This window comes from Electrona antarctica, assembly GCF_951216825.1.
Source record: "Electrona antarctica genome assembly, chromosome: 9".
In the NCBI taxonomy this organism is placed as follows: Eukaryota; Metazoa; Chordata; class Actinopteri; order Myctophiformes; family Myctophidae; genus Electrona; species Electrona antarctica.
Window position 1 is genome coordinate 2,555,551 of NC_136790.1, and position 26,953 is coordinate 2,582,503.

General features: G+C 43.5%; 1 protein-coding gene across 1 annotated transcript in view; it reads right to left on the reverse strand.

Moving 5' to 3' along the window:
- rnf123 (ring finger protein 123) overlaps window positions 1-26,953 on the reverse strand; it is a 411,050-nt gene that overhangs the window by 272,708 nt on the left and 111,389 nt on the right. Inside the window, exon 30 of the mRNA XM_079509716.1 lies at window positions 16,611-16,615. Coding sequence (XP_079365842.1) covers window positions 16,611-16,615 — 5 coding nt within the window. The remainder of the gene's footprint in view (window positions 1-16,610; window positions 16,616-26,953) is intronic.

Below are 26,953 nucleotides of genomic sequence, written 5' to 3' on the forward strand. Positions count from 1 at the left end.
TTTCCCGGGGGGCGGGTTCAAACATTTTCTCTTTGACGCAATAAGCCTATCTCACAGAATTTCCCCGCCCCCCTAAATACGCCCCCTTTCGGGGTTAGTGGTGATAGCGTGACGTCACCCCATAGACGCTCCATGTTAACAGAGGTAATTTAAGAAGTCTACAACTTTTGTTTTCTCAAGGTAAGGTTTGTTCTATCTGTTCGACCTGATTTACCATCTTGTTTGCTTCATAATAATATTGGTCTGTCACATTTTTACATTAGAAAATGTACTTAGATTCTCCAGAGAAAAAAACGTGTAAATGCTCATGTTAAAGACACCACTATTTACCGGAAGTGGGCGTGGAAAGCGGGCTGTGAGATAGGCCTATTGGTCAGCGCTACTGTCAGTCAAAGGTCTCAAGCATTGAACGTCACTGTACCAAAGCCCGCCCATATTGCATACCGTGTCCCGATTGGCCACACCAGTTCTCTGGTGTAGGAAATGGGCGTACAATTGAGCCTCTCCAGTCCGTAATCCGCCGGCAGGCAATTTTTCTTTTTGCCAACGGCTGATTCGGTCTGGCTTATTAGCCAGGCTAGCCTCACGCTACAGAAACAGGAGATAGGCTCCTGCCCCTATGGGCCTCATGGCTACAGAAACAGGAGATAGGCTCCTGCCCTATGGGCCTCATGTCTACAGAAACAGGAGATAGGCTCCTGCCCTTTGGGCCTCATGGCTACAGAAACAGGAGATAGGCTCCTGCCCTATGGGCCTCATGGCTACAGAAACAGGAGATAGGCTCCTGCCCTTTGGGCCTCATGGCTACAGAAACAGGAGATAGGCTCCTGCCCTATGGGCCTCATGGCTACAGAAACAGGAGATAGGCTCCTGCCCTAATGGGCCTCATGGCTACAGAAACAGGAGATAGGCTCCTGCCCTATGGGCCTCACGGCTACAGAAACAGGAGATAGCCTCCTCCCCTATGGGCCTCATGGCTACAGAAACAGGAGATAGGCTCCTGCCCCTATGGGCCTCATGTCTACAGAAACAGGAGATAGGCTCCTGCCCCTATGGGCCTCATGGCTACAGAAACAGGAGATAGGCTCCTGCCCTATGGGCCTCATGGCTACAGAAACAGGAGATAGGCTCCTGCCCTATGGGCCTCATGTCTACAGAAACAGGAGATAGGCTCCTGCCCTATGGGCCTCATGGCTACAGAAACAGGAGATAGGCTCCTGCCCTATGGGCCTCATGGCTACAGAAACAGGAGATAGGCTCCTGCCCTATGGGCCTCATGGCTACAGAAACAGGAGATAGGCTCCTGCCCTATGGGCCTCATGGCTACAGAAACAGGAGATAGGCTCCTGCCCTATGGGCCTCATGGCTACAGAAACAGGAGATAGGCTCCTGCCCTAATGGGCCTCATGGCTACAGAAACAGGAGATAGGCTCCTGCCCTATGGGCCTCACGCTACAGAAACAGGAGATAGGCTCCTGCCCTATGGGCCTCACGCTACAGAAACAGGAGATAGGCTCCTGCCCTATGGGCCTCATGGCTACAGAAACAGGAGATAGGCTCCTGCCCTATGGGCCTCATGGCTACAGAAACAGGAGATAGGCTCCTGCCCTAATGGGCCTCATGGCTACAGAAACAGGAGATAGGCTCCTGCCCTATGGGCCTCACGCTACAGAAACAGGAGATAGGCTCCTGCCCTATGGGCCTCACGCTACAGAAACAGGAGATAGGCTCCTGCCCTAATGGGCCTCATGGCTCGGTGAGGCTACTTTCATGTTGCTGGGAGCAGTTAGTTAGTAGATGGGATAATTCTTCTGTCTGTTATCTCTCTCTGACTTGTGTGTGCATGCACGCGCGTGCACACACACGCAAACGCACACACACACACACACACGCACGCACGCGCGCGTGCACACACACACACACACACACACACACACACACACACACACACACACACACACACACACACACACACACACACGCGCACGCGTGATTTTAAGTCTGGCAATTAAAGTTCCATTGTGTGATAGAGTACACGCCCCCCAAGCTAATCATGGCCAATTGTGACACGGCACGATTGAAGTTCCATTTCTCTAATTAAGAGTACGGTACCCAGAACCTTGATTGCTGCTACGGTATGTCTCTGAATACATTAATCATGGGTCGAGCCAGGCCGTTGAGTTTGTCAAAAATCATATACGTACCACATGAATACAAGTAGACTAATTAATTTTAAGTTGTGTGTGTATAAATTATAATCAAATTTCACTCTTATATTTGTTATTCTTTTATTATTAGTATTAGTATTATTAACCCATTTTGACCTGAGATCAGATTCTATAAAAGGTCTTCTACATCCTGACAGTTTTCTGAAAAAGCTATGTTTCTATGTCAGTCGTTCTTCGATTTTTCAAAAAATAGCAGACCTACAAGCTCGTAGCGCGCCACTCGGTGGCGCGCTATGAGCTTGTAGATCTGCTATTATTCAATAGCTGAAGCATAACATAATGCTAACACCAAAAGGGGTTCATATATTTTGCATAGAAACGAATTTGTCTGTGATGTTACTGTCATGTGGAAGTTTTTCAGACTCAATGTTGGCTTTGCAGCGGCATATCAAAGACCATCAGCGGTATATCATAGACCATCAGCGGTATATCAAAGACCATCAGTGGTATATCATAGACCATCAGAGGTATATCATAGACCATCAGCGGTATATCATAGACCATCAGCGGTATATCATAGACCATCAGCGGTATATCATAGACCATCAGCGGCATATCAAAGACCATCAGAGGTATATCATAGACCATCAGTGGTATATCAAAGACCATCAGCGGTATATCATAGACCATCAGCGGTATATCATAGACCATCAGCGGTATATCATAGACCATCAGCGGTATATCATAGACCATCAGCGGTATATCATAGACCATCAGTGGTATATCATAGACCATCAGCGGTATATCATAGACCATCAGTGGTATATCATAGACCATCAGCGGTATATCAAAGACCATCAGTGGTATATCATAGACCATCAGCGGTATATCAAAGACCATCAGCGGTATATCATAGACCATCAGCGGTATATCATAGACCATCAGCGGTATATCAAAGACCATCAGCGGTATATCATAGACCATCAGAGGTATATCATAGACCATCAGCGGTATATCATAGACCATCAGAGGTATATCATAGACCATCAGCGGTATATCATAGACCATCAGCGGTATATCATAGACCATCAGCGGTATATCATAGACCATCAGCGGTATATCAAAGACCATCAGCGGTATATCATAGACCATCAGAGGTATATCATAGACCATCAGAGGTATATCATAGACCATCAGAGGTATATCATAGACCATCAGAGGTATATCATAGACCATCAGCGGTATATCATAGACCATCAGCGGTATATCATAGACCATCAGAGGTATATCATAGACCATCAGCGGCATATCAAAGACCATCAGTGGTATATCATAGACCATCAGAGGTATATCATAGACCATCAGCGGTATATCATAGACCATCAGCGGTATATCATAGACCATCAGAGGTATATCATAGACCATCAGAGGTATATCAAAGACCATCAGAGGTATATCATAGACCATCAGAGGTATATCATAGACCATCAGCGGTATATCAAAGACCATCAGAGGTATATCATAGACCATCAGAGGTATATCATAGACCATCAGAGGTATATCATAGACCATCAGTGGTATATCATAGACCATCAGAGGTATATCATAGACCATCAGCGGTATATCATAGACCATCAGAGGTATATCATAGACCATCAGAGGTATATCAAAGACCATCAGAGGTATATCATAGACCATCAGAGGTATATCATAGACCATCAGCGGTATATCAAAGACCATCAGAGGTATATCATAGACCATCAGAGGTATATCATAGACCATCAGAGGTATATCATAGACCATCAGTGGTATATCATAGACCATCAGAGGTATATCAAAGACCATCAGCGGTATATCATAGACCATCAGAGGTATATCATAGACCATCAGCGGTATATCATAGACCATCAGAGGTATATCATAGACCATCAGTGGTATATCATAGACCATCAGCGGTATATCATAGACCATCAGCGGTATATCATAGACCATCAGCGGTATATCATAGACCATCAGCGGTATATCATAGACCATCAGCGGTATATCATAGACCATCAGCGGTATATCATAGACCATCAGAGGTATATCATAGACCATCAGCGGTATATCATAGACCATCAGAGGTATATCAAAGACCATCAGCGGTATATCATAGACCATCAGAGGTATATCATAGACCATCAGAGGTATATCATAGACCATCAGCGGTATATCATAGACCATCAGAGGTATATCATAGACCATCAGCGGTATATCAAAGACCATCAGAGGTATATCATAGACCATCAGCGTTATATCATAGACCATCAGAGGTATATCATAGACCATCAGAGGTATATCATAGACCATCAGCGTTATATCATAGACCATCAGCGGTATATCAAAGACCATCAGTGGTATATCATAGACCATCAGAGGTATATCATAGACCATCAGCGGTATATCATAGACCATCAGAGGTATATCATAGACCATCAGTGGTATATCATAGACCATCAGTGGTATATCATAGACCATCAGTGGTATATCATAGACCATCAGTGGTATATCATAGACCATCAGTGGTATATCATAGACCATCAGCGGTATATCATAGACCATCAGCGGTATATCATAGACCATCAGTGGTATATCATAGACCATCAGCGGTATATCATAGACCATCAGTGGTATATCATAGACCATCAGTGGTATATCATAGACCATCAGCGGTATATCATAGACCATCAGTGGTATATCATAGACCATCAGCGGTATATCATAGACCATCAGTGGTATATCATAGACCATCAGCGGTATATCATAGACCATCAGTGGTATATCATAGACCATCAGTGGTATATCATAGACCATCAGCGGTATATCATAGACCATCAGTGGTATATCATAGACCATCAGCGGTATATCATAGACCATCAGTGGTATATCAAAGACCATCAGCGGTATATCATAGACCATCAGTGGTATATCATAGACCATCAGTGGTATATCATAGACCATCAGTGGTATATCATAGACCATCAGCGGTATATCATAGACCATCAGTGGTATATCATAGACCATCAGCGGTATATCATAGACCATCAGAGGTATATCATAGACCATCAGCGGTATATCATAGACCATCAGTGGTATATCATAGACCATCAGCGGTATATCATAGACCATCAGTGGTATATCATAGACCATCAGCGGTATATCATAGACCATCAGTGGTATATCATAGACCATCAGCGGTATATCATAGACCATCAGTGGTATATCATAGACCATCAGTGGTATATCATAGACCATCAGTGGTATATCATAGACCATCAGCGGTATATCATAGACCATCAGTGGTATATCATAGACCATCAGCGGTATATCATAGACCATCAGCGGTATATCATAGACCATCAGTGGTATATCATAGACCATCAGCGGTATATCATAGACCATCAGCGGTATATCATAGACCATCAGAGGTATATCAAAGACCATCAGCGGTATATCATAGACCATCAGTGGTATATCAAAGACCATCAGTGGTATATCATAGACCATCAGTGGTATATCATAGACCATCAGTGGTATATCAAAGACCATCAGAGGTATATCATAGACCATCAGAGGTATATCAAAGACCATCAGAGGTTTATCAAAGACCATCAGCATGCACTACTTTAGCCCATTTTGGGCGGGAACCCATTTTGGTGTTAGCATTATGCTATGCTTTAGCTATTGAAAAATAGCAGATCTACAAGCTCATAGGGCGCCACCGAGTGGCGCGCTACGAGCTTGTAGGTCTGCTATTTTTGAAAAATCAAAGAACCACTGACATAGAAACATAGCTTTTTCAGAAAACTGTCAGGATGTAGAAGACATTTTATAGAATCTGATCTCAGGTCAAAATGGGTTAGTTGAATTGACGGCTACTAATTAAATATAATTGAGTACATAATCTTTTTAATTAATTCAGCATTTTTCCCCCAAACATTGTTGGTTATTCAAGGCTTGATTATTTACGGTGTTTGACAGCCATGGGTGCGCTGGTGGGTGTGATATATCGCTGTAGACATTGTGCTGATTGAATTTGGGAACGCAGGCATTGCTGAAAATTGCATTTCTACGTTGGCCTGTTCATCCACAGTGCTGGGAAACCTACTGTAATGTGTTGATGTTTATTACCGAGGACGACAACAACTCGCTTACTGCAGCTGACCTTCAAGAGAAATGTCACCTTTATTTAATTTGCCATTAGTACCGGTCTGCTTTTGTACAGTATGTGATTTGGTCAACATTATTGCCGTTCATTGTCCATTTGGTGGTGTGCTGTGTGCATGCCAGCTGTGATTGTGCGTTCACCGCGTGTTCAACGTGTGTAATGTTATCTGAATGATCTAAGATTCGACTGGCAGCCTAGAGCAGAACACTGAATATTCATTCTTGTCCTGTAGAGTGTAGACAGTCTGGGGTCAATATTCATTCTTGTCCTGTAGAGTGTAGACAGTCTGGGGTCAATATTCATTCTTGTCCTGTAGACAGTCTGGGGTCAAAACGTTGGATGAGGATCTTTTGCCCCAAACAACTTATTGTTTTGATGGAGTTTGTCAACGTTTCATCCTTTCAGAACTCATTTAGGCCTGACGTCGAAATAAAGAAATAAGTCTTCTGAAAGAATGTATGTTACATTTTTCAAAGATTTGTGCCGCATTTTTTACAAAATTGAAAAAAGATTTTTCAAAAATAGCAGACCTACAAGCTCGTAGCGCGCCACTCGGTGGCGCGCTATGAGCTTGTAGATCTGCTATTTTTCAATAGCTAAAGTATAACATAACGCTTGAAACACCAAAAGGGGTTCCCGCCCAACATGGGTTAATAAATGCGGGGACATCACGCTAATACACAACAGATTGTGCAGGGTCCTCGCCCCAAAAGATATTTTCCTCTCTCTCTCTTTGTTCATTTGAGTCAGGCATTTCATGGCACTTGTGGGGAAGATTAATTTCCGATTCAGTCACGTATGCTCGGAGAAACGGGCAAAGACAAAGGCCAAGGGGGAAGCCAATGCTTGTGGGGTCCTTAACAAAAAAAATAAAAACGTCAGAAGACATCCAAGCCAGCCCTATATTCTCTAACCTCCGAGCTGATAAAGCAAATTTCACAGCAGGAAATTGAGTTAGGCCTCTAACCGAGAAGAGAGTGTTCTATCAGATATAAACCGTGGAGCATTCCACTGCTGTACAGTTGAAGAGTGGTCTATCAGATATACATGGTGGAGCATTCCACTGCTGTACAGTTGAAGAGTGGTCCATCAGATATACATGGTGGAGCATTCCACTGCTGTACAGTTGAAGAGTGGTCCATCAGATATACATGGTGGAGCATTCCACTGCTGTACAGTTGAAGAGTGGTCCATCAGATATACATGGTGGAGCATTCCACTGCTGTACAGTTGAAGAGGGGTCTATCAGATATACATGGTGGAGCATTCCACTGCTGTACAGTTGAAGAGTGGTCTATCAGATATACATGGTGGAGCATTCCACTGCTGTACAGTTGAAGAGTGTTCTATCAGATATACATCGTGGAGCATTCCACTGCTGTACAGTTGAAGAGTGTTCTATCAGATATACATGGTGGAGCATTCCACTGCTGTACAGTTGAAGAGTGGTCCATCAGATATACATGGTGGAGCATTCCACTGCTGTACACCCTGAGCGTGGCCGTACTGATGAGAAGGAAACGGGGTGAAGTATTTAATATGTTACACTCCACCCATGATGGTAGTCTCGACTCTCGCCTGATAAATAGATTTGCTTATCTGACATTTGGACAGTGGCGACTGTCATTAGGCTTACATAGATTAGGTGTGTGTGTGTGTGTGTGTGTGTGTGTGTGTGTGTGTGTGTGTGTGTGTGTGTGTGTGTGTGTGTGTGTGTGTGTGTGTGTGTGTGTGTGTGTGTGTGTGTGTGTGTGTGTGTGTGTGTGTGTGTGTGTGTGTGTGTGTGTGGGCGCGCGCGCGCGCAAGAGAGAAAGTTTGATATCTAATTATAATAAACCATTGCAAATCTGAGCACGGCGCAGGTGAGGCTACACAAAAAGCATATTTTGAAAGCGACACACTATTTTTCGGGAAGAGATTTGGTGTAAAGGAAAAATGGAGGGGACCCCGGCCAACAAGATATGGTTTAAGTGGTTAAATACAATTAACGTTTCATATAGCCTAGTTCTTGATAAACCCATATGGAAAATAAAATAATCCACTGCTCGTATAGATCAATAATTACGGTATATGCAACTCATACTCTAGCAGTGTTACACTCTCATCATGTTTCCCTCGTTTTGAGGGAAAAAAAGAAAAGAAAAAGCGTCTGAAACGGTTCTGTTACATAGTTATAAAACCCATTGAAAATGTAATGGTTAGCGCGGCAAAAGTGTAACGATATCAGGAAGAGAGTTACAGAGACTTTCTAGAAATGTCTCTAGCACAGGGAGTGGGTGGCAGATGATTTTTGCAACCACGTGGTTTTCATGGCACTGTAGCTTCACTGGGATTTGAAGATTTTCAACAGTGGATCATAGGTTAGCTAAGAGCGCCATCTAGTAGATGGAAAAAAAAGTCATCGAAAGTCGTCCTAGGCTGTGTATGAGTTAACGCATATTTGATTGATACGTATGTGCTCATACTGTTTCCACTGTTCTTATTTAATTAGATTTTTATGCAAGTGAAGTGATTTTCGCTACAAATATCCAGTCAATATGAACGGCCTGTACGACCACATTTCATTTGTTTACACATTTTGTGTCATTAAGCAACTAGTCGACTAGTAAATACACTAGTCAACCTTGTTGGTACTAGTTGACTAGTTGATAATTTTTTTTATTTTTATTTTTTTCCCCCGATTTTGTAGGCCTCAAGATCAGGTAGATTATAGTTATAGTCACCATGTACACAGTTTTTAAATGTACAAATATTTATTGACTAGAAGTGAATGCCCTACGGCGACGAAGGGATCCCTTCGTCGCCATGCCAGCAGCTCCTGAGGATATGCGTGTCCTTACGGTACACCCAAACCATGGGATCACACCCAAACCATGGGATCACAAACAAATTGTAAAACTTGTAAAATTGTGGCCAGAGGATGGTCCGAGAAACCCATTTTGGGCGGGAACCCCTTTTGGTGTTAGCATTATGATATGCTTTAGCTATTGAAAAATAGCAGATCTACAAGCTCACGAGCTTGTAGGTCTGCTATTTTTGAAAAATCGAAGAACCACTGACATAGAAACATAGCTTTTTCAGAAAACTGTCAGGATGTAGAAGACATTTTTAGAATCTGATCTCAGGTCAAAATGGGTTAAAAATGATTTATTCTTTATTAGAAAACATAATCATTACATATCAGTATGAATTGTTAATTTATTTAAAAAAAATATAAAACAAAAAACAAACACAAAAATAATAATCGTCAAACATTAAAACACATCAAATAATACAAAAATAGTTTCTATTTATTCTGGTAAAGTGTTTTGGGAGGCCGGCCCAGACAGGTGAAGCATATTCCAGCACTGGCCTGATGAAGGTCACGTACACCTGGGTCAACACATTGATTGATTGATTGAAATATTTATCAACAGTTTGCAGAATTACAGTACATTTCAAGCACAAACCCAATACAAAGGCTGTTAACTGTGAGTGGACGACCCAATTAAGCATTACACTTGTTTACAATAGGGTCCACAATGTTCAATTCATCAAAACATTTAGAGACGTACAAATAGACACTTCTATATAGACAAAGAACAGAACAGGAATTCATCATAATGGAGGTAAAAAGGGAAAAGAAACATATACAGTGAGGGAAAAAAGGGGGGGGCGGTGGGGGGGGATTCAGATTTTATGGGGGCCAGTTTCGAATTGCATCTGGGGGAGCTGTACTCGTTTGACCACGCTCAGATAGTGAACACTTGGACCCTTAAAATGGAATGTTTGGCCTAAATATATAGAGGAAATGCCATGGGGATCACCAACATAAGTCATCACCTGGGGAGGATGAACGATCAAAGCAATAGGCTATTTTAGCCAGCAGTTTTCGAGTTTGGGATCCAAGAGGTTGAGGTTGAGCATCTTGGAAGCCCCGGGCTGTCGTGAGGCTAAAATGATATAGCCTGGCTAATAAGCCAGACCGAATCAGCCGTTGGCAAAAATAAATTGCCTGCCGACGGCACGACAGTGTGATTTGAGTCTGGCTTATTAGCCAGGCTAAAAATTATAGCCCTCATGAAAAGAGATACAATAATGCTGGAAACTGTTTTTTGTTTGTAATTATATCCGGACACCAGGTTGAAAGTGTTAATAAGACTGTATGTGTGCGTTTGTTGCAGGACTGGAAAGCGTCGACCACTACCCCATCCTAGTCGCTGTCACTGGTATCCTGGTTCGAATCCTTGTGGACGGAGAGAGACAGGGGTGAGTGTTTCCGGTGTGAATGTTTGTGTGTGCATCTAAAGGGTGTCTTCCCCTTAAAATGGAGCCTTTGGACCCCTTTGTTAGCTTTTTGTCCATTTCATTTCATGGTGTTTCAACACAGTGAGGCTTCCAGACCAACTGCTGTGTTATTGTTACTGCTGTCATCACTTCTAGATGGCTCTCGACTCGAACCCAAGTTAAATTAAGAGAAACGAGTTGAACGTTTTGAGGGGTTGGTTGGTGAGTTTGGCCGTTCTGAATTCGTCCTCCTCTTAATCCGTGCAGTGTGCTGACTCGGTTGAAGACCTGTTGTGTTTGAATGGATGAATATGCTTTGACAATGCAGAGGAGAGGAGTTCTTACACCTACAGACATACACTAATGTTGCTGGCAGCAGTTTGTTTAGAGAAAGGGATAATTCTTCTTTGTCTATATAATCTCTCTCTCACGCGCGCACGCACACACACACACCAAAGAAGTCCACGGGCAGACACGGGTAAGACTTGGACTTGGGATGGGAACCACACTCAAACACATCCACTTTTGTCAAAACAGCAATTTGTATGTGTGCTGCATGACGAAGAGAAATACTGAAGGAGAGCGTTTGCGTGTGTCATTTATGCATGTGTGCACATGGCAGTGAGAGGTGGTGTCTATGTGTGTGTGTTGCTGGTTGACAGTGAGAAGTGGTGTCTATGTGTGTGTGTTGCTGGTTGACAGTGAGAAGTGGTGTCTATGTGTGTGTTGCTGGTTGACAGTGAGAAGTGGTGTCTATGTGTGTGTTGCTGGTTGACAGTGAGAAGTGGTGTCTATGTGTGTGTTGCTGGTTGACAGTGAGAAGTGGTGTCTATGTGTGTGTTGCTGGTTGACAGTGAGAAGTGGTGTCTATGTGTGTGTTGCTGGTTGACAGTGAGAAGTGGTGTCTGTGTGTGTGTTGCTGGTTGACAGTGAGAAGTGGTGTCTATGTGTGTTGCTGGTTGACAGTGAGAAGTGGTGTCTGTGTGTGTGTGTTGCTGGTTGACAGTGAGAAGTGGTGTCTGTGTGTGTGTGTTGCTGGTTGACAGTGAGAAGTGGTGTCTATGTGTGTGTGTTGCTGGTTGACAGTGAGAAGTGGTGTCTATGTGTGTGTGTTGCTGGTTGACAGTGAGAAGTGGTGTCTGTGTGTGTGTTGCTGGTTGACAGTGAGAAGTGGTGTCTATGTGTGTGTTGCTGGTTGACAGTGAGAAGTGGTGTCTGTGTGTGTGTTGCTGGTTGACAGTGAGAAGTGGTGTCTATGTGTGTGTTGCTGGTTGACAGTGAGAAGTGGTGTCTATGTGTGTGTGTTGCTGGTTGACAGTGAGAAGTGGTGTCTGTGTGTGTGTTGCTGGTTGACAGTGAGAAGTGGTGTCTGTGTGTGTGTTGCTGGTGGACAGTGAGAAGTGGTGTCTGTGTGTGTGTTGCTGGTTGACAGTGAGAAGTGGTGTCTGTGTGTGTGTGTTGCTGATTGACAGTGAGAAGTGGTGTCTGTGTGTGTGTTGCTGGTGGACAGTGAGAAGTGGTGTCTGTGTGTGTGTTGCTGGTTGACAGTGAGAAGTGGTGTCTGTGTGTGTGTGTTGCTGATTGACAGTGAGAAGTGGTGTCTGTGTGTGTGTTGCTGGTGGACAGTGAGAAGTGGTGTCTGTGTGTGTGTGTTGCTGATTGACAGTGAGAAGTGGTGTCTGTGTGTGTGTTGCTGGTGGACAGTGAGAAGTGGTGTCTGTGTGTGTGTTGCTGGTGGACAGTGAGAAGTGGTGTCTGTGTGTGTGTGTTGCTGATTGACAGTGAGAAGTGGTGTCTGTGTGTGTGTTGCTGGTGGACAGTGAGAAGTGGTGTCTGTGTGTGTGTTGATGGTGGACAGTGAGAAGTGGTGTCTGTGTGTGTGTTGCTGGTTGAGAGATGTGTTTAAGTGCTTGTCTGTCTGAATCTGTTTTTGTGTGCCATGATAACCATAATGGATGGTTATACCCTTGTATGCCAGGGAAACTATAATGCAGTTATTTCAGACATGTGGAGCGGTTGGGGCACCGGGCAGGGCGATGGGGACATTTACAGGGTTTGTGTGACGTTTCGGAAGACAAGTTTCATTGTCTCGATGTCTTTCTCAATCCGTCTTGCTCTCTTATCCTCATCTTTCCTCCCCTCTTTGTCAGTCTCGTCTCTCTCTCTCTTCATCAGTGTCTCTCTCATGTCTCTCTCTCTCTCGACTCGGTCTTCCTGTCACACGTGTTGTTTCCCGTCCTCCATCTCTCTCTCTGTCACTCCCTTTCCGTACACAGTAAAACCATGGAAAATGTGGATAATTGATCCATCTGTAACCCGGAGAGTGTATACATGTAACCAAATTGACTCATAAAATGAACACTGACACCTCCAGTGTAGCCTCCCTCTGTCACTCGCAGCATTCAGTGTCAACATTAATCTAATGTTTGGCGACATTACAGTCTCTGTTGTCATGGTGTTTGCTTCAGGCAACTGGCTTTATCGCTCTTCCAGTCCCTCCTCTCTCACTCTCCCTCTTCTCTCTCTCCAACTGCAACCACAACTTGAAAAGTCCATCTGATTAACCCATTTTGGGCGGGAACCCCTTTTGGTGTTAGCATTACGTTATGCTTTAGCTATTGAAAAATAGCAGATCTACAAGCTCGTAGCGCGCCACCGAGTGGCACGCTACAAGCTTGTAGGTCTGCTATTTGTTTTAAATCGAAGAACGACTCACATAGAAACATAGCTTTTTCAGAAAACTGTCAGGATGTAGAAGACATTTTTAGAATCTGATCTCAGGTCAAAATGGGTTAACAGTGACACCAACAAATTACACATGTCAACATATGCTTGCTGCACATCAGAGAGACGCCATACGTGTACGACTGTACGTGCACTGTATGTTCACGTGCACCGAACACAGGCAGATACAGGATAGACAAAGTTTGACACTACTTTATCAGGGGACTTCCTTTTGTGCAGAGGCTTGCGTTTCGACGGGTGCTGATGGAGGGACGCTTGTTTTACAGCGCCGGCTACTACTGGTAGGGCGGGGTTATATAACCTCACCTAAACCTAACCCTAACCTCACAAAACACCGAAGTCCTTCAACCAGAAACCTAATCCTAACCTGTAAAACAAGCTCTCCCTTAAGCGACCATCGACACCCAGGCTCTGCAAAAAAGACTCTCCCACTTTATCAGACAGTGTAGGTATTGGGGCTGTGCCTCCAGAGTTCCACTGAGTGACCCTTTTATAGTTTGGCCTATCTTTGAGTGGTGCAACCACTCCTATAGACAGCTGTGTGTGTCCCTGGGTCCGTCCCTGGCTGGCTGGCTGTGTCCGAGCAAGGAAATAACGTTTTCACCACCAAGTGTCACTGTTGTGCAGCCTAACACACACACAGAAGGGCTAAGATGGCAGTATCATCCGAGAATTTAATGATGTGATTGTGGCAACCCGAACAATTACATCATTACATTCTCGGATGATATACTGTCAGCTTAGCCCTTCTGGATAAGGATAGGGATTTAGCTGACTACAGAACTTTGTAAAGTGGCGTGAGGACAACCACCTTATTCTTAACGTTAAGAAGACACAGGAGATGGTGTTTGACCCCAAGAGTATTGGTGATCACAGGCCTGTGGTCATTCATGACTCGACCATCTCACAGGTGGTCTCATATAAATACTTGGGGATCTGTATTGACAACTCACTAACTTGGAATACACATGTTGACAGTCTCTGTAGTAAAGACTGCACTTCCTTTGACGTCTCAGGGTTCATGGTGTTGACCAAAGATTTATGTTAGTGTTCTATCGAGCAGTCTTGGAAAGCCTGGTCAGGTTTGGCATCACAGCTTGGTTCGGTAATCTCTCAGTGCAACTGAGGTCCAAATTGTTCAGATTGGTGCAGACTGCAGGGAAGATCATAGGGGTAAGACGACTCCCCTCTCTGCAGTCTATTTATGAGCAGGCTACATTAAAACAGGCTCAAAAAATATTCAGTGATGTTACCCATGTTTTAAATGGCGAGTTTGTATTTCTGCCCTCTGGGAGAAGAACCAAAGTGGAAGTACATCAGATTTAAAAAATCGTTTGTACCAGCATCAATTAAAATGCTGAACGAGGCTCTGAAACAGCAGTAACTGTGTGAGGCTAGATTATCCACATCATGTGTGCAATTGTGTAATGTTGTGTCTCCCTCTGTAATGTATTTTTGTCTGTCATTGATGTTTTATGTGTGGCTGTAGCTGGGGTGAAAGCCCAAAACAAATTTCCCTTGTGGACAATAAAGTTTACCTTGACCTTCGGTTTCACTATATTTTTAGTTTATTCTTTGTATTTGACATAGACATTGACTACAGTACAACATACAAGCACAAGCACACAGGTTAATTCTATTTATCTTTAGCTGTAGCTAAACAATACTTTACCACATAAAAGGGTTCTAAAACGATAGGTGGAAAAAACGGCAACAAAAGCAAAACTTTAATAACAGATCAGGAACAACGGAGAAACATCAACACTATCGTTGTTCCTATCCCTGGTCATAATGTCCTCGTGTTCCTGTTCCTATCCCTGGTCATAATGTCCTCATGTTACTGTTCCTATCCCTGGTCATAATGTCCTCGTGTTCCTGTTCCTATCCCTGGTCATAATGTCCTCGTGTTCCTGTTCCTATCCCTGGTCATAATGTCCTCATGTTACTGTTCCTATCCCTGGTCATAATGTCCTCGTGTTCCTGTTCCTATCCCTGGTCATAATGTCCTCATGTTACTGTTCCTATCCCTGGTCATAATGTCCTCGTGTTCCTGTTCCTATCCCTGGTCATAATGTCTTCATGTTACTGTTCCTATCCCTGGTCATAATGTCCTCGTGTTCCTGTTCCTATCCCTGGTCATAATGTCCTCATGTTACTGTTCCTATCCCTGGTCATAATGTCCTCATGTTACTGTTCCTATCCCTGGTCATAATGTCCTCATGTTACTGTTCCTATCCCTGGTCATAATGTCCTCATGTTACTGTTCCTATCCCTGGTCATAATGTCCTCATGTTACTGTTCCTATCCCTGGTCATAATGTCCTCATGTTACTGTTCCTATCCCTGGTCATAATGTCCTCGTGTTCCTATCCCTGGTCATAATGTCCTCATGTTACTGTTCCTATCCCTGGTCATAATGTCCTCATGTTACTGTTCCTATCCCTGGTCATAATGTCCTCATGTTACTGTTCCTATCCCTGGTCATAATGTCCTCATGTTACTGTTCCTATCCCTGGTCATAATGTCTTCATGTTACTGTTCCTATCCCTGGTCATAATGTCCTCGTGTTCCTATCCCTGGTCATAATGTCTTCATGTTACTGTTCCTATCCCTGGTCATAATGTCTTCATGTTACTGTTCCTATCCCTGGTCATAATGTCCTCATGTTACTGTTCCTATCCCTGGTCATAATGTCTTCATGTTACTGTTCCTATCCCTGGTCATAATGTCCTCATGTTACTGTTCCTATCCCTGGCCATAATGTCCTCGTGTCCTGTTCCTATCCCTGGTCATAATGTCCTCGTGTCCTGTTCCTATCCCTGGTCATAATGTCCTCGTGTCCTGTTCCTATCCCTGGTCATAATGTCCTTGTGTCCTGTTCCTATCCCTGGTCATAATTAGCCTGGCTAATAAGACAGACTCAAATCACACTGTCGTGTGGTATTTGAGTCTGGAGATGCTGTGTATGGATCTTGTTTCCCGGGGGGCGGGTTCAAACATTTTCTCTTTGACGCAATTGGTCAGAGCTACTGTCAGTCAAAGGTCTCAAGCATTGAACGTCAATGTACCAAAGCCCGCCCATATTGCATACCGTGTCCCGATTGGCCACACCAGTTCTCTGGTGTAGGAAACCGTAATCCGCCGGCAGGCAATCTTTTTTTGCCAACGGTTGATTCGGTCTGGCTTATTAGCCAGGCTAGGTCATAATGTCCTCGTGTTACTTACCTTGTCTGTAGCATCAGAGATCACAAGAACAAGGGAAAGACAAAGTTCACCAGCTGACTGAGGGGGAAAAGTGATGGAACACTTTGATGTTAGTGTTTATTTTAAGCTGAGCTGTTTGCAGAGCACCATTGTTTGATGTTATAATTAGGCCAATTATATATGGGCGGAATGAGAAGAAACTCTAATAAATCCTGATTAGGCCAATTATATATGGGCGGAATGAGAAGAAACTCCAATAAATCCCGTTAGTTTGCATATTTTTGAATGAATTAGTGAGCACATTTTCTGATGTCACCTTGACTGTGTGTGTGTGTGTGTGTGTGTGTGTGTGTGAGTGAGTGAGTGTGCGTGTGCGCTGTTCGTAAATGTACATTCACATTTTCCTCATTAACTGTACCCTCTTTATATGCTAGTTGGAACATATTTTATAGAAGTTAACACTGCAACTCTCCTAATTTCAGAATCTTCAACATATTTTTGACAAATTCATTAAGGCTTGTTTGGGACCCATTTCCTGCACATATCTGGAGTTAAATGAGGTTCTAGGAGACGAGCATGCTTGGCAGAGGATATGTGCACTATAATAAGGCTGGATTACCATGCACAGCCATGCTACCTTAGACATCAGAGACAAGCAGGCCACAGGAGACCTTGATGTTTAATTTGGTGAAGTTTGGCTGTATTCGAGCCGAGAAGAGTTGGCCACTTATTCTTAGGCGATGCCCATTAATGTGTCCATATACTAGACATCTGCAACGGGTTGCCAACGCTATAATAAGCCCCGCACAACGGGCAGACTGTATCTTCCAGCTCACACTAGATAAAGGCCGATCTTCCCTAAAAAAGACTTGGAACGGGTAATTCACACATCCATGGCTTTGAACCTTGATTACTGTAATTCCATCTATGCAGGAATTGACCGGTTGTCACTCAGGCGCTTGCAGCTGGTGCAAAGTGCAGCTGCCCGCCTCCTCACAGGCAATAGAAGATACGTGATCACATCACCCCCGTCTTGGTCTCACTCCACTGGCTCCCTATCATTCAGCAGCAGGAGCATTCAGTGATTCGGGTGATTTGGAAAAAAACCTGGTCCGCCCCGGTAACAAGATGTGCACATGCACACACTCTACAGTGGGGGAAGTACAACAGACCAACAGCACGTGGCCCGCCCCACTCGATCATGATTGGAGGAAGGCCCCTCTCATCCTGATTGGATGAAGGCTTTGCCACCCAAAGCCCAAACCGAAACTAGGGTTTTTTGATCCCAGGGGCTCACTGGGGACAGGGAGGAACTCCTTATATGGTCAGAACACTTTATAGTAGGGAGGATTATCCAAAAAATAAGAAAAAATAAGTGATATTTGAATTAAGTGAAATCACTGAATATACCTTTAAGCAGTCATTGTTTGTTTTTAAGGCCTAAACGGCCTGGATCCTCCATACCTTTAAGCAGTCATTGTTTGTTTTTAAGGCCTAAACGGCCTGGGTCCTCCATACATTTCTGAACTTCTTCACTGGCACACCCCGACTAGAAGAACCTTGAGGTTGGCTAATCAGTTGCTTCTGGTTGTGCCCTAAAACCCTCCTATGAACAGAGTTGACCAAGCCTTTAAAACCCTCCTATGAACAGAGTTGACCAAGCCTTTAAAACCCTCCTATGAACAGAGTTGACCAAGCCTTTAAAACCCTCCTATGAACAGAGTTGACCAGGCCTCCGCGGCAGCTGCCCCTACGTTATGGAAATGCTTGCCCCTTCATATAGACGAATTCAGAAACGGGTCTCATGGTCGCAGCGAACGTATTTCCTGTAGGCGGAGCCGACATATCTGCGGTTTAAACAGCCAGGTCTTCTACTACATTGAATGGTAGAGTGACTGATGTTAGTCTGCCTCAAATGTTACTCTTTTACCTGCTTTTTACTAACACTAACTTTACAAAGATGCTCCAGAACATCAGGATGAGCCTGTGCAGTTTATGGCTGCTCCTACAGTGGTGGCAACATTCAACTTTGGAGAAAAACGGAATGTCAAAATATCCACCGCGGTGGCTGAGACCAGAGCCATAGAGTAATGGTTGAGACGAAGCAGTGAAAGGTCCTGAAAGATACATAACGTCAGTCTTACCCAATACCCAAACATTCTGTTGTATGAACACAAGGCTGCTGTACTTTATACCTCATACTTTAAATGCTTAGTATGAGGTATAGTACAGTCTGCCCAGCTGCAGCACTGTCAGAGTACAAGGAAGTGAGTTGATCAAATAGAATCCATTTTTGGGTACTGCTTCGTTATTTCTCGCTCAAATGTTTTCAAAACATTTTTTTTAAAGCAATGTTTAGCTGTAAATGACAATGCGTTTGTTTACTATAGAGCGGAGCGGTCTGTTATCAAGAATTATTACATGGCTTGGTTGAATGTTTGATTCTGATTGGTCAATCGCTTAATTCAGCGGTGAGTTATCTCATGATAATGACCGCTCCGCTGTATAATGACCGCTGCCTAATCAAACAATTTACAATGTAGGCATTTAGCAGACGCTCTTAATCCAAACCCTCTGAGCACCACCAGCTGCGCAGCAGTAAATCAAGCGGGGCGCCCCGCTTGATTTACTGCCGTTTCCAACATGACAGCCATGTAAACACACACACACTAGTGACACACAATGTCATTTACAGCTAAACAATGCTCTTACAAATTTGAGCGAGAAATAGACGAAGCAGGACCCGAAAATGGATTCTATTTGATCAACTCACTTCCTTGTTTTCCGACAGTGCTGCAGTCCTGCAGCTGCAGACGCAGCCAGCGCGAACTTATGGAATACTTTTTTTGTTGTGTTTTAGGTCAATGTATTAATTTATGTTAGTTAGCCATGTAATAAGCGGGATAATATCTGGCTAGATGGTCATTGTTAATTCACCTTCAGGGAGTGTAAGCACCTCGGCTTCACCTCGGTGGTTAAACTCCCTGTCGGTGAATTATCTCCCGACAATGACCACCTAGCCAGATATTATCCCTTACATAACACACCGCTGAATTATACGATTGACTAATCAGAATCAAGCATTCAACCAAGCCATGTAATAATTATTTATAATGTATGTTCATCTGCTCCAGGCACTGCACGTACTAGTACAGGGATGCACCAATTCACCTGCTTTTAAATGGGTAATTTGAATGTCCACTCAGGTAATTGAAAAAGTAAGTAATTGTAAAAGCACACCCTCACCCTCCCTCACGCATTAAAAGGCCAATTATATGATAGTTAAGTACGGGTGTTTTTGATGCATTTTACATGTGGCTAAAATAGTTGAAGTTACAATTGGTTTGTAATAGGGATGGGGCATGTCTGATCAAATCAATATCAAAATAATAATCATCATCTGTAAATACTGAATCAAGCAACTTAAAAAAAACTTGTTCACAAATGCTCACAAAATGACATGCCAGTGAAATATCCCTTTACTCTGACTGCTGTATTCTGGATTGTTCAGTACTGTGTCCCAGAAAGTGCTATTTCGGTTGTGAAGGAAAATCGTTAACGCATTCTGGGCGGGAACCCCTTTTGGTGTTAGCATTATGTTGTGCTTTAGCTATTGAAAATTAGCAGACCTACAAGCTCATACGAGCTTGTAGGTCTGCTATTTTTGAAAAATCGACTGACATTAGAAACATAGCTTTTTCAGAAAACTGTCAGGATGTAGAAGACATTTTTAGAATCTGATCTCGGGTTAAATAAGAAAGTACCAGACATTGGATACAGTTTGCCAACCGGATATGTTTGTTCGCCGCACTTATCAGAGGACTCTTTCATTTTTGATTTGCAGCCGTTATGCGTCTCAAGTGGGATTTGTAATAATCAGATTCCGTGTGACTTCCTTCCGTTCACACTTCATGAAACAAATCCGATTCCAATCTGTATATCATGGCAAAAAATCTGATTTCGGCTGGATTGGGCTGCCAGCCTTAACGGGGCCTATCTGATCCCGACAAGCAGATCGGTGCCTTGCATGATTGCCTCTGCTGTCATTGTGTGGATTTGTGTGAAATGTATGGGTGTATATTATGTGAAGTATGGTGTACTTGTAAAGCACATTTGAGTGGTCCTTTTACTCGGTCCCTTTACTCTACCATCCCAGTGCTTAGTTAATTGGGTGTGGTGTTCTGCAGAGTCAGCAGCTAGCATGTTGACTGCTTTTCAATATAGTAGTAGCACTACCAGGCTTTTATCTTAATTGGCTTCATGTCCTCCTCCTCCTGGTTACAGACCAAACAGAAAGGTGTACTGCAGATCTCAAGGTTACTTCAGTAACTGTAGTTGTTTAAGTGCAATGAGCAAAGTGGATCGGCCATAGGCGTGCGTGCGTGCGTGCGTGCGTGTGCGTGAGAGAGCTGGAGGGATATTCATAATGGCCTTGTACCATTCTCTCACTTCATCTTCTGTCATTCTGTCGATCTCAAGGTTACTTCAGTAACTGTAGTTGTTTAAGTGCAATGAGCAAAGTGGACCGGCCATAGGCGTGCGTGCGTGCGTGCGTGCGTGCGTGCGTGCGTGCGTGTGTGAGAGAGAGCTGGAGGGATATTCATAATGGCCTTGTACCATTCTCTCACTTCATCTTCTGTCATTCGAATGAGTGTCACACCTGTTGTAAGAGCCTCCGTTACGGACACAGTTATTGGTTGTCAGCTCCATAGTCCATAGCCAATCATTCTTATGCTGTAAACGTGGGTTTACTGTTTTTATCACAGGACAAAACGCATTTTCATGAAGCAATGCTTTTGCTGACTGTTAGATCGTGATTGTTGTTCACGTGTTCAGTTACAGCCATCTTCCATCATAACACTCAGATGGCATGTGTTCAGTTACAGCCGTCTTCCATCATAACACTCAGATGGCATGTGTTCAGTTACAGCCGTCTTCCATCATAACACTCGGATGGCATGTGTTCAGTTACAGCCATCTTCCATCATAACACTCAGATGGCATGTGTTCAGTTACAGCCGTCTTCCATCATAACACTCAGATGGCATGTGTTCAGTTACAGCCATCTTCCATCATAACACTCGGATGGCATGTGTTCAGTTACAGCCATCTTCCATCATAACACTCGGATGGCATGTGTTCAGTTACAGCCATCTTCCATCATAACACTCGGATGGCATGTGTTCAGTTACAGCCATCTTCCATCATAACACTCGGATGGCATGTGTTCAGTTACAGCCGTCTTCCATCATAACACTCAGATGGCATGTGTTCAGTTACAGCCGTCTTCCATCATAACACTCAGATGGCATGTGTTCAGTTACAGCCATCTTCCATCATAACACTCAGATGGCATGTGTTCAGTTACAGCCATCTTCCATCATAACACTCAGATGGCATGTGTTCAGTTACAGCCATCTTCCATCATAACACTCAGATGGCATGTGTTCAGTTACAGCCATCTTCCATCATAACACTCAGATGGCATGTGTTCAGTTACAGCCATCTTCCATCATAACACTCAGATGGCATGTGTTCAGTTACAGCCATCTTCCATCATAACACTCAGATGGCATGTGTTCAGTTACAGCCATCTTCCATCATAACACTCGGATGGCATGTGTTCAGTTACAGCCGTCTTCCATCATAACACTCGGATGGCATGTGTTCAGTTACAGCCGTCTTCCATCATAACACTCGGATGGCATGTGTTCAGTTACAGCCATCTTCCATCATAACACTCGGATGGCATGTGTTCAGTTACAGCCGTCTTCCATCATAACACTCAGATGGCATGTGTTCAGTTACAGCCGTCTTCCATCATAACACTCGGATGGCATGTGTTCAGTTACAGCCATCTTCCATCATAACACTCAGATGGCATGTGTTCGCTCTTCACCCTGAGTGGTTGGAATGGAATGTGATGGCGAAGGTTGAACTCTGAGGAGTGATTGAATGGAAAAGTGGTAAATGGTGCATTTATATAGTGCCTTTATCCAAGGCGCTTTACAGAGATTGTGCATTACATTCACCCATTCACACACACATTCATACACCGATGGCAGCGGAAACCATGCAATGCTCCAACTAGCACATCGGGAGCAATTAGGGGTTCAGTGTCTTGCTCAAGGACACTTCGACAGTAACTCTGGGGGAGCCCGGGTTCGAACTGGCAACCTTACGGTTACCATGCAGGCACTCTACCCCTGAGCCACCACCGCCTCACTAATGGGGGAGCGTATAGTTCTACTTCCAGCCCACATGGACTTATTGTATTCAGTGCTGTTCTTCTAATGGGCCAGATGGACGTACTGTAGTCTTGCCATTCTTCCCCAACAATGGGCAGGATTCAATTATGTAGCTGAAAGGGACAGCGGAAAAAAAATGATTTACAACACAAGATTGCAAACATAAATAATCTGTTACATTTTCTGTTGGAGAGAAATACATTATTGAGCCATCTGACAAATACATTATACATTTTTGCAATAATTAACACATTAATTGTGCTGCCGGGGGAATCCAATGCCAGAAGTAATTGGCTTGTCGGTTTTGGCACACTGTGTTTTCAACAGAAAATTGGCATGCAGGCTCTTGTGAAGGAAAATCCTTTTGGTGTTAGCATTATGTTATGCTTTAGCTATTGAAAAATATCAGATCTACAAGCTCGTAGCACGCCACCGAGTGGCGCGCTACGAGCTTGTAGGTCTGCTATTTTTGAAAAATCGAAGAACGACTGACATAGAAACATAGCTTTTTCAGAAAACTGTCAGGATGTAGAAGACATTTTTAAAATCTGGCATGCAGGCTCTTTCCAACCACTGCACGAGTAGACGAGAGAATGTCAAACAGTGCCGAGGAATATATCCTAGAAACAAGAGAATGTGAGGCTTTTATGAAACCTTTTCTTTTGGAGCCCTTTGGAGCGTATTGTAGAGACAGTCGTAACCAGGGTTGAGAGAGTTCACAGGGATATGGGTCCAATCTCCGCTTAAAGGAGAATTCCATGCTAGAAGGCTTTCTTACCTTTCTTTGTAGTCGTTACGTCCCCACCAAAGAGGTCCAGGTGTTATTTTGTGCAAAAGCTCCTTATTGGCTATGTCCCCTACCATAAGCCCTAAATTAATTGCATTGAATTTAATGGGAATTTAATGGGGCTATGGGGTGTTGTGCTAATTTGCTTATTTCCATCGCTCAAAATTATTATTATTTTTGTTTATATCCTCTCTTCATAATGTAAATAATATCCCAAGCGGCACACTTTACTACTTATTTCCATGCAAATAAGCGAATTAGCACAACACCCCATAGCCCCATTCAATTCCCATTCAATGCAATTCATTGAGGCCGTATGGTAAAGGAAATAGCCAATAAGGAGCTTTTGCACAAAAAAAACACCTGGACCTCTTTGGTGGGGACGTAACAACTACAAAGAAAGGTAAGAAAGCCTTCTAGCATGGAATTCTCCTTTAATGTGCATGTTATGTCAGAGCTACACTATGGACCACTGGATGTAGGTACTGTATTGTGGTTCTATCTAGCTCATTTAGCTCATTTAGGCCTGACGTCGAAATAAAAAAAAAACGTTCGCTCTGAAAGAATATATACCTATTTAAAGATGTGTGCCGCATTTTTACGATTTTTCTAAAATAGCAGACCTACAAGCTCGTAGCGCGCCACTCGGTGGCGCGCTATGAGCTTGTCGATCTGCTATTTTTCAATAGCTAAATTATAACATAATGTTTAAAACACCAAAAGGGGTTCCCGCCCCAAAATGGGTTAGTGGGGCTCAAGCTCAACCCCAATTTATACTAAAAGCTAAAGCCTAATTATTGATTTTCAACTGAAATACATGCATTAGTTTTTGCAGTATAAATTGCTGAGCAAAGGAGCCAAAGTTATACCAACAGCCAACAGCAGGAGCAGCAGAGGCACATGTTCAATGTGCAACGCTACACACAGCTGAGTAGAGTTTATTTATTTTGGTCATTAAAAACAGATTAATGCAGTGCCTGCTTTGTGTTTTTTGTAGGCTTAAGCCTAAGCTTATTGTGCCTACCCTTCTAACAAATAAATGGCTTTCAGAGGTAAAATAATACAACAAAGCAAACAACAGAAGGGAAAAAACAAGAAAACAAAACAAGAACAAAGACAGACAGGAAAACACAGTTAACAGGAACAAGAACAAAAACAACAAAACAAAATATCATATCATAAAAGTATAAATCAGGGGTTTTAGTTTTGGATGTGCATAAGACACGATAAACCATTCATCGAGTTGCTACATTGTTTCATTTCTGTGTCATGGTATTGTTATGGAAAGAGGTGTGAAGCGACAGACAAGAGGAAACCAGTAGATTTAAAGAGGTGTGAAGCGACAGACAGACGAGAGGAAACCAGTAGATTTAAAGAGGTGTGAAGCGACAGACGAGAGGAAACCAGTAGATTTAAAGAGGTGTGAAGCGACAGACAAGAGGAAACCAGTAGATTTAGTTTAAAGAGGTGTGAAGCGACAGACGAGAGGAAACCAGTAGATTTAAAGAGGTGTGAAGCGACAGACAAGAGGAAACCAGTAGATTTAAAGAGGTGTGAAGCGACAGACAAGAGGAAACCAGTAGATTTAAAGAGGTGTGAAGCGACAGACAGACAAGAGGAAACCAGTAGATTTAAAGAGGTGTGAAGCGACAGACAAGAGGAAACCAGTAGATTTAAAGAGGTGTGAAGCGACAGACAGACAAGAGGAAACCAGTAGATTTAAAGAGGTGTGAAGCGACAGACAAGAGGAAACCAGTAGATTTAAAGAGGTGTGAAGCGACAGACAAGAGGAAACCAGTAGATTTAAAGAGGTGTGAAGCGACAGACAAGAGGAAACCAGTAGATTTAAAGAGGTGTGAAGCGACAGACGAGAGGAAACCAGTAGATTTAAAGAGGTGTGAAGCGACAGACAAGAGGAAACCAGTAGATTTAAAGAGGTGTGAAGCGACAGACAAGAGGAAACCAGTAGATTTAGTTTAAAGAGGTGTGAAGCGACAGACAAGAGGAAACCAGTAGATTTAGTTTAAAGAGGTGTGAAGCGACAGACAAGAGGAAACCAGTAGATTTAGTTCCCCTCTTGCCTTAACAGCATGTCAGACTGCAGCCCAGTGGTAACATTCTGAATATGTAATCGTGATCTTTGTATGTACGATTCATAGAACTGTGCCTTGTGATTTATTAGCTGATTTACTGTTCCCAGTACAGACGTCACATGCTGCCCGCAGCAACGTAGAAAAACATTAAGGTTACTTTAGTAACCATGGTTATTTAAGTAAGTGAGCGAAATATTTCGCTTATGCTCACTTAAAATAACATTAAGGTTACTTTAGTAACCATGGTTATTTAAGTAAGTGAGCGAAATATTTGGCTTATGGGAGGTTTCCTACTTATGGGAGGTTTCCTTATGGGAGGTTTCCTACTGGGAGGTTTCCTTATGGGAGGTTTCCTACTGGGAGGTTTCCTTATGGGAGGTTTCCTTATGGGAGGTTTCCTTATGGGAGGTTTCCTACTGGGAGGTTTCCTTATGGGAGGTTTCCTACTGGGAGGTTTCCTTATGGGAGGTTTCCTACTGGGAGGTTTCCTTATGGGAGGTTTCCTACTGGGAGGTTTCCTTATGGGAGGTTTCCTACTGGGAGGTTTCCTTATGGGAGGTTTCCTACTGGGAGGTTTCCTTATGGGAGGTTTCCTTATGGGAGGTTTCCTACTGGGAGGTTTCCTTATGGGAGGTTTCCTACTGGGAGGTTTCCTTATGGGAGGTTTCCTACTGGGAGGTTTCCTTATGGGAGGTTTCCTTATGGGAGGTTTCCTTATGGGAGGTTTCCTTATGGGAGGTTTCCTACTGGGAGGTTTCCTTATGGGAGGTTTCCTACTGGGAGGTTTCCTTATGGGAGGTTTCCTACTGGGAGGTTTCCTTATGGGAGGTTTCCTACTGGGAGGTTTCCTTATGGGAGGTTTCCTATGGGAGGTTTCCTACTGGGAGGTTTCCTTATGGGAGGTTTCCTACTGGGAGGTTTCCTTATGGGAGGTTTCCTTATGGGAGGTTTCCTTATGGGAGGTTTCCTTATGGGAGGTTTCCTACTGGGAGGTTTCCTTATGGGAGGTTTCCTACTGGGAGGTTTCCTTATGGGAGGTTTCCTACTGGGAGGTTTCCTTATGGGAGGTTTCCTACTGGGAGGTTTCCTTATGGGAGGTTTCCTATGGGAGGTTTCCTTATGGGAGGTTTCCTTATGGGAGATTTCCTATGGGATGTTTCTTATGGGAGGTTTCCTTATGGGAGGTTTCCTACTTATGGGAGGTTATGGGAGGTTTCCTACTGGGAGGTTTCCTTA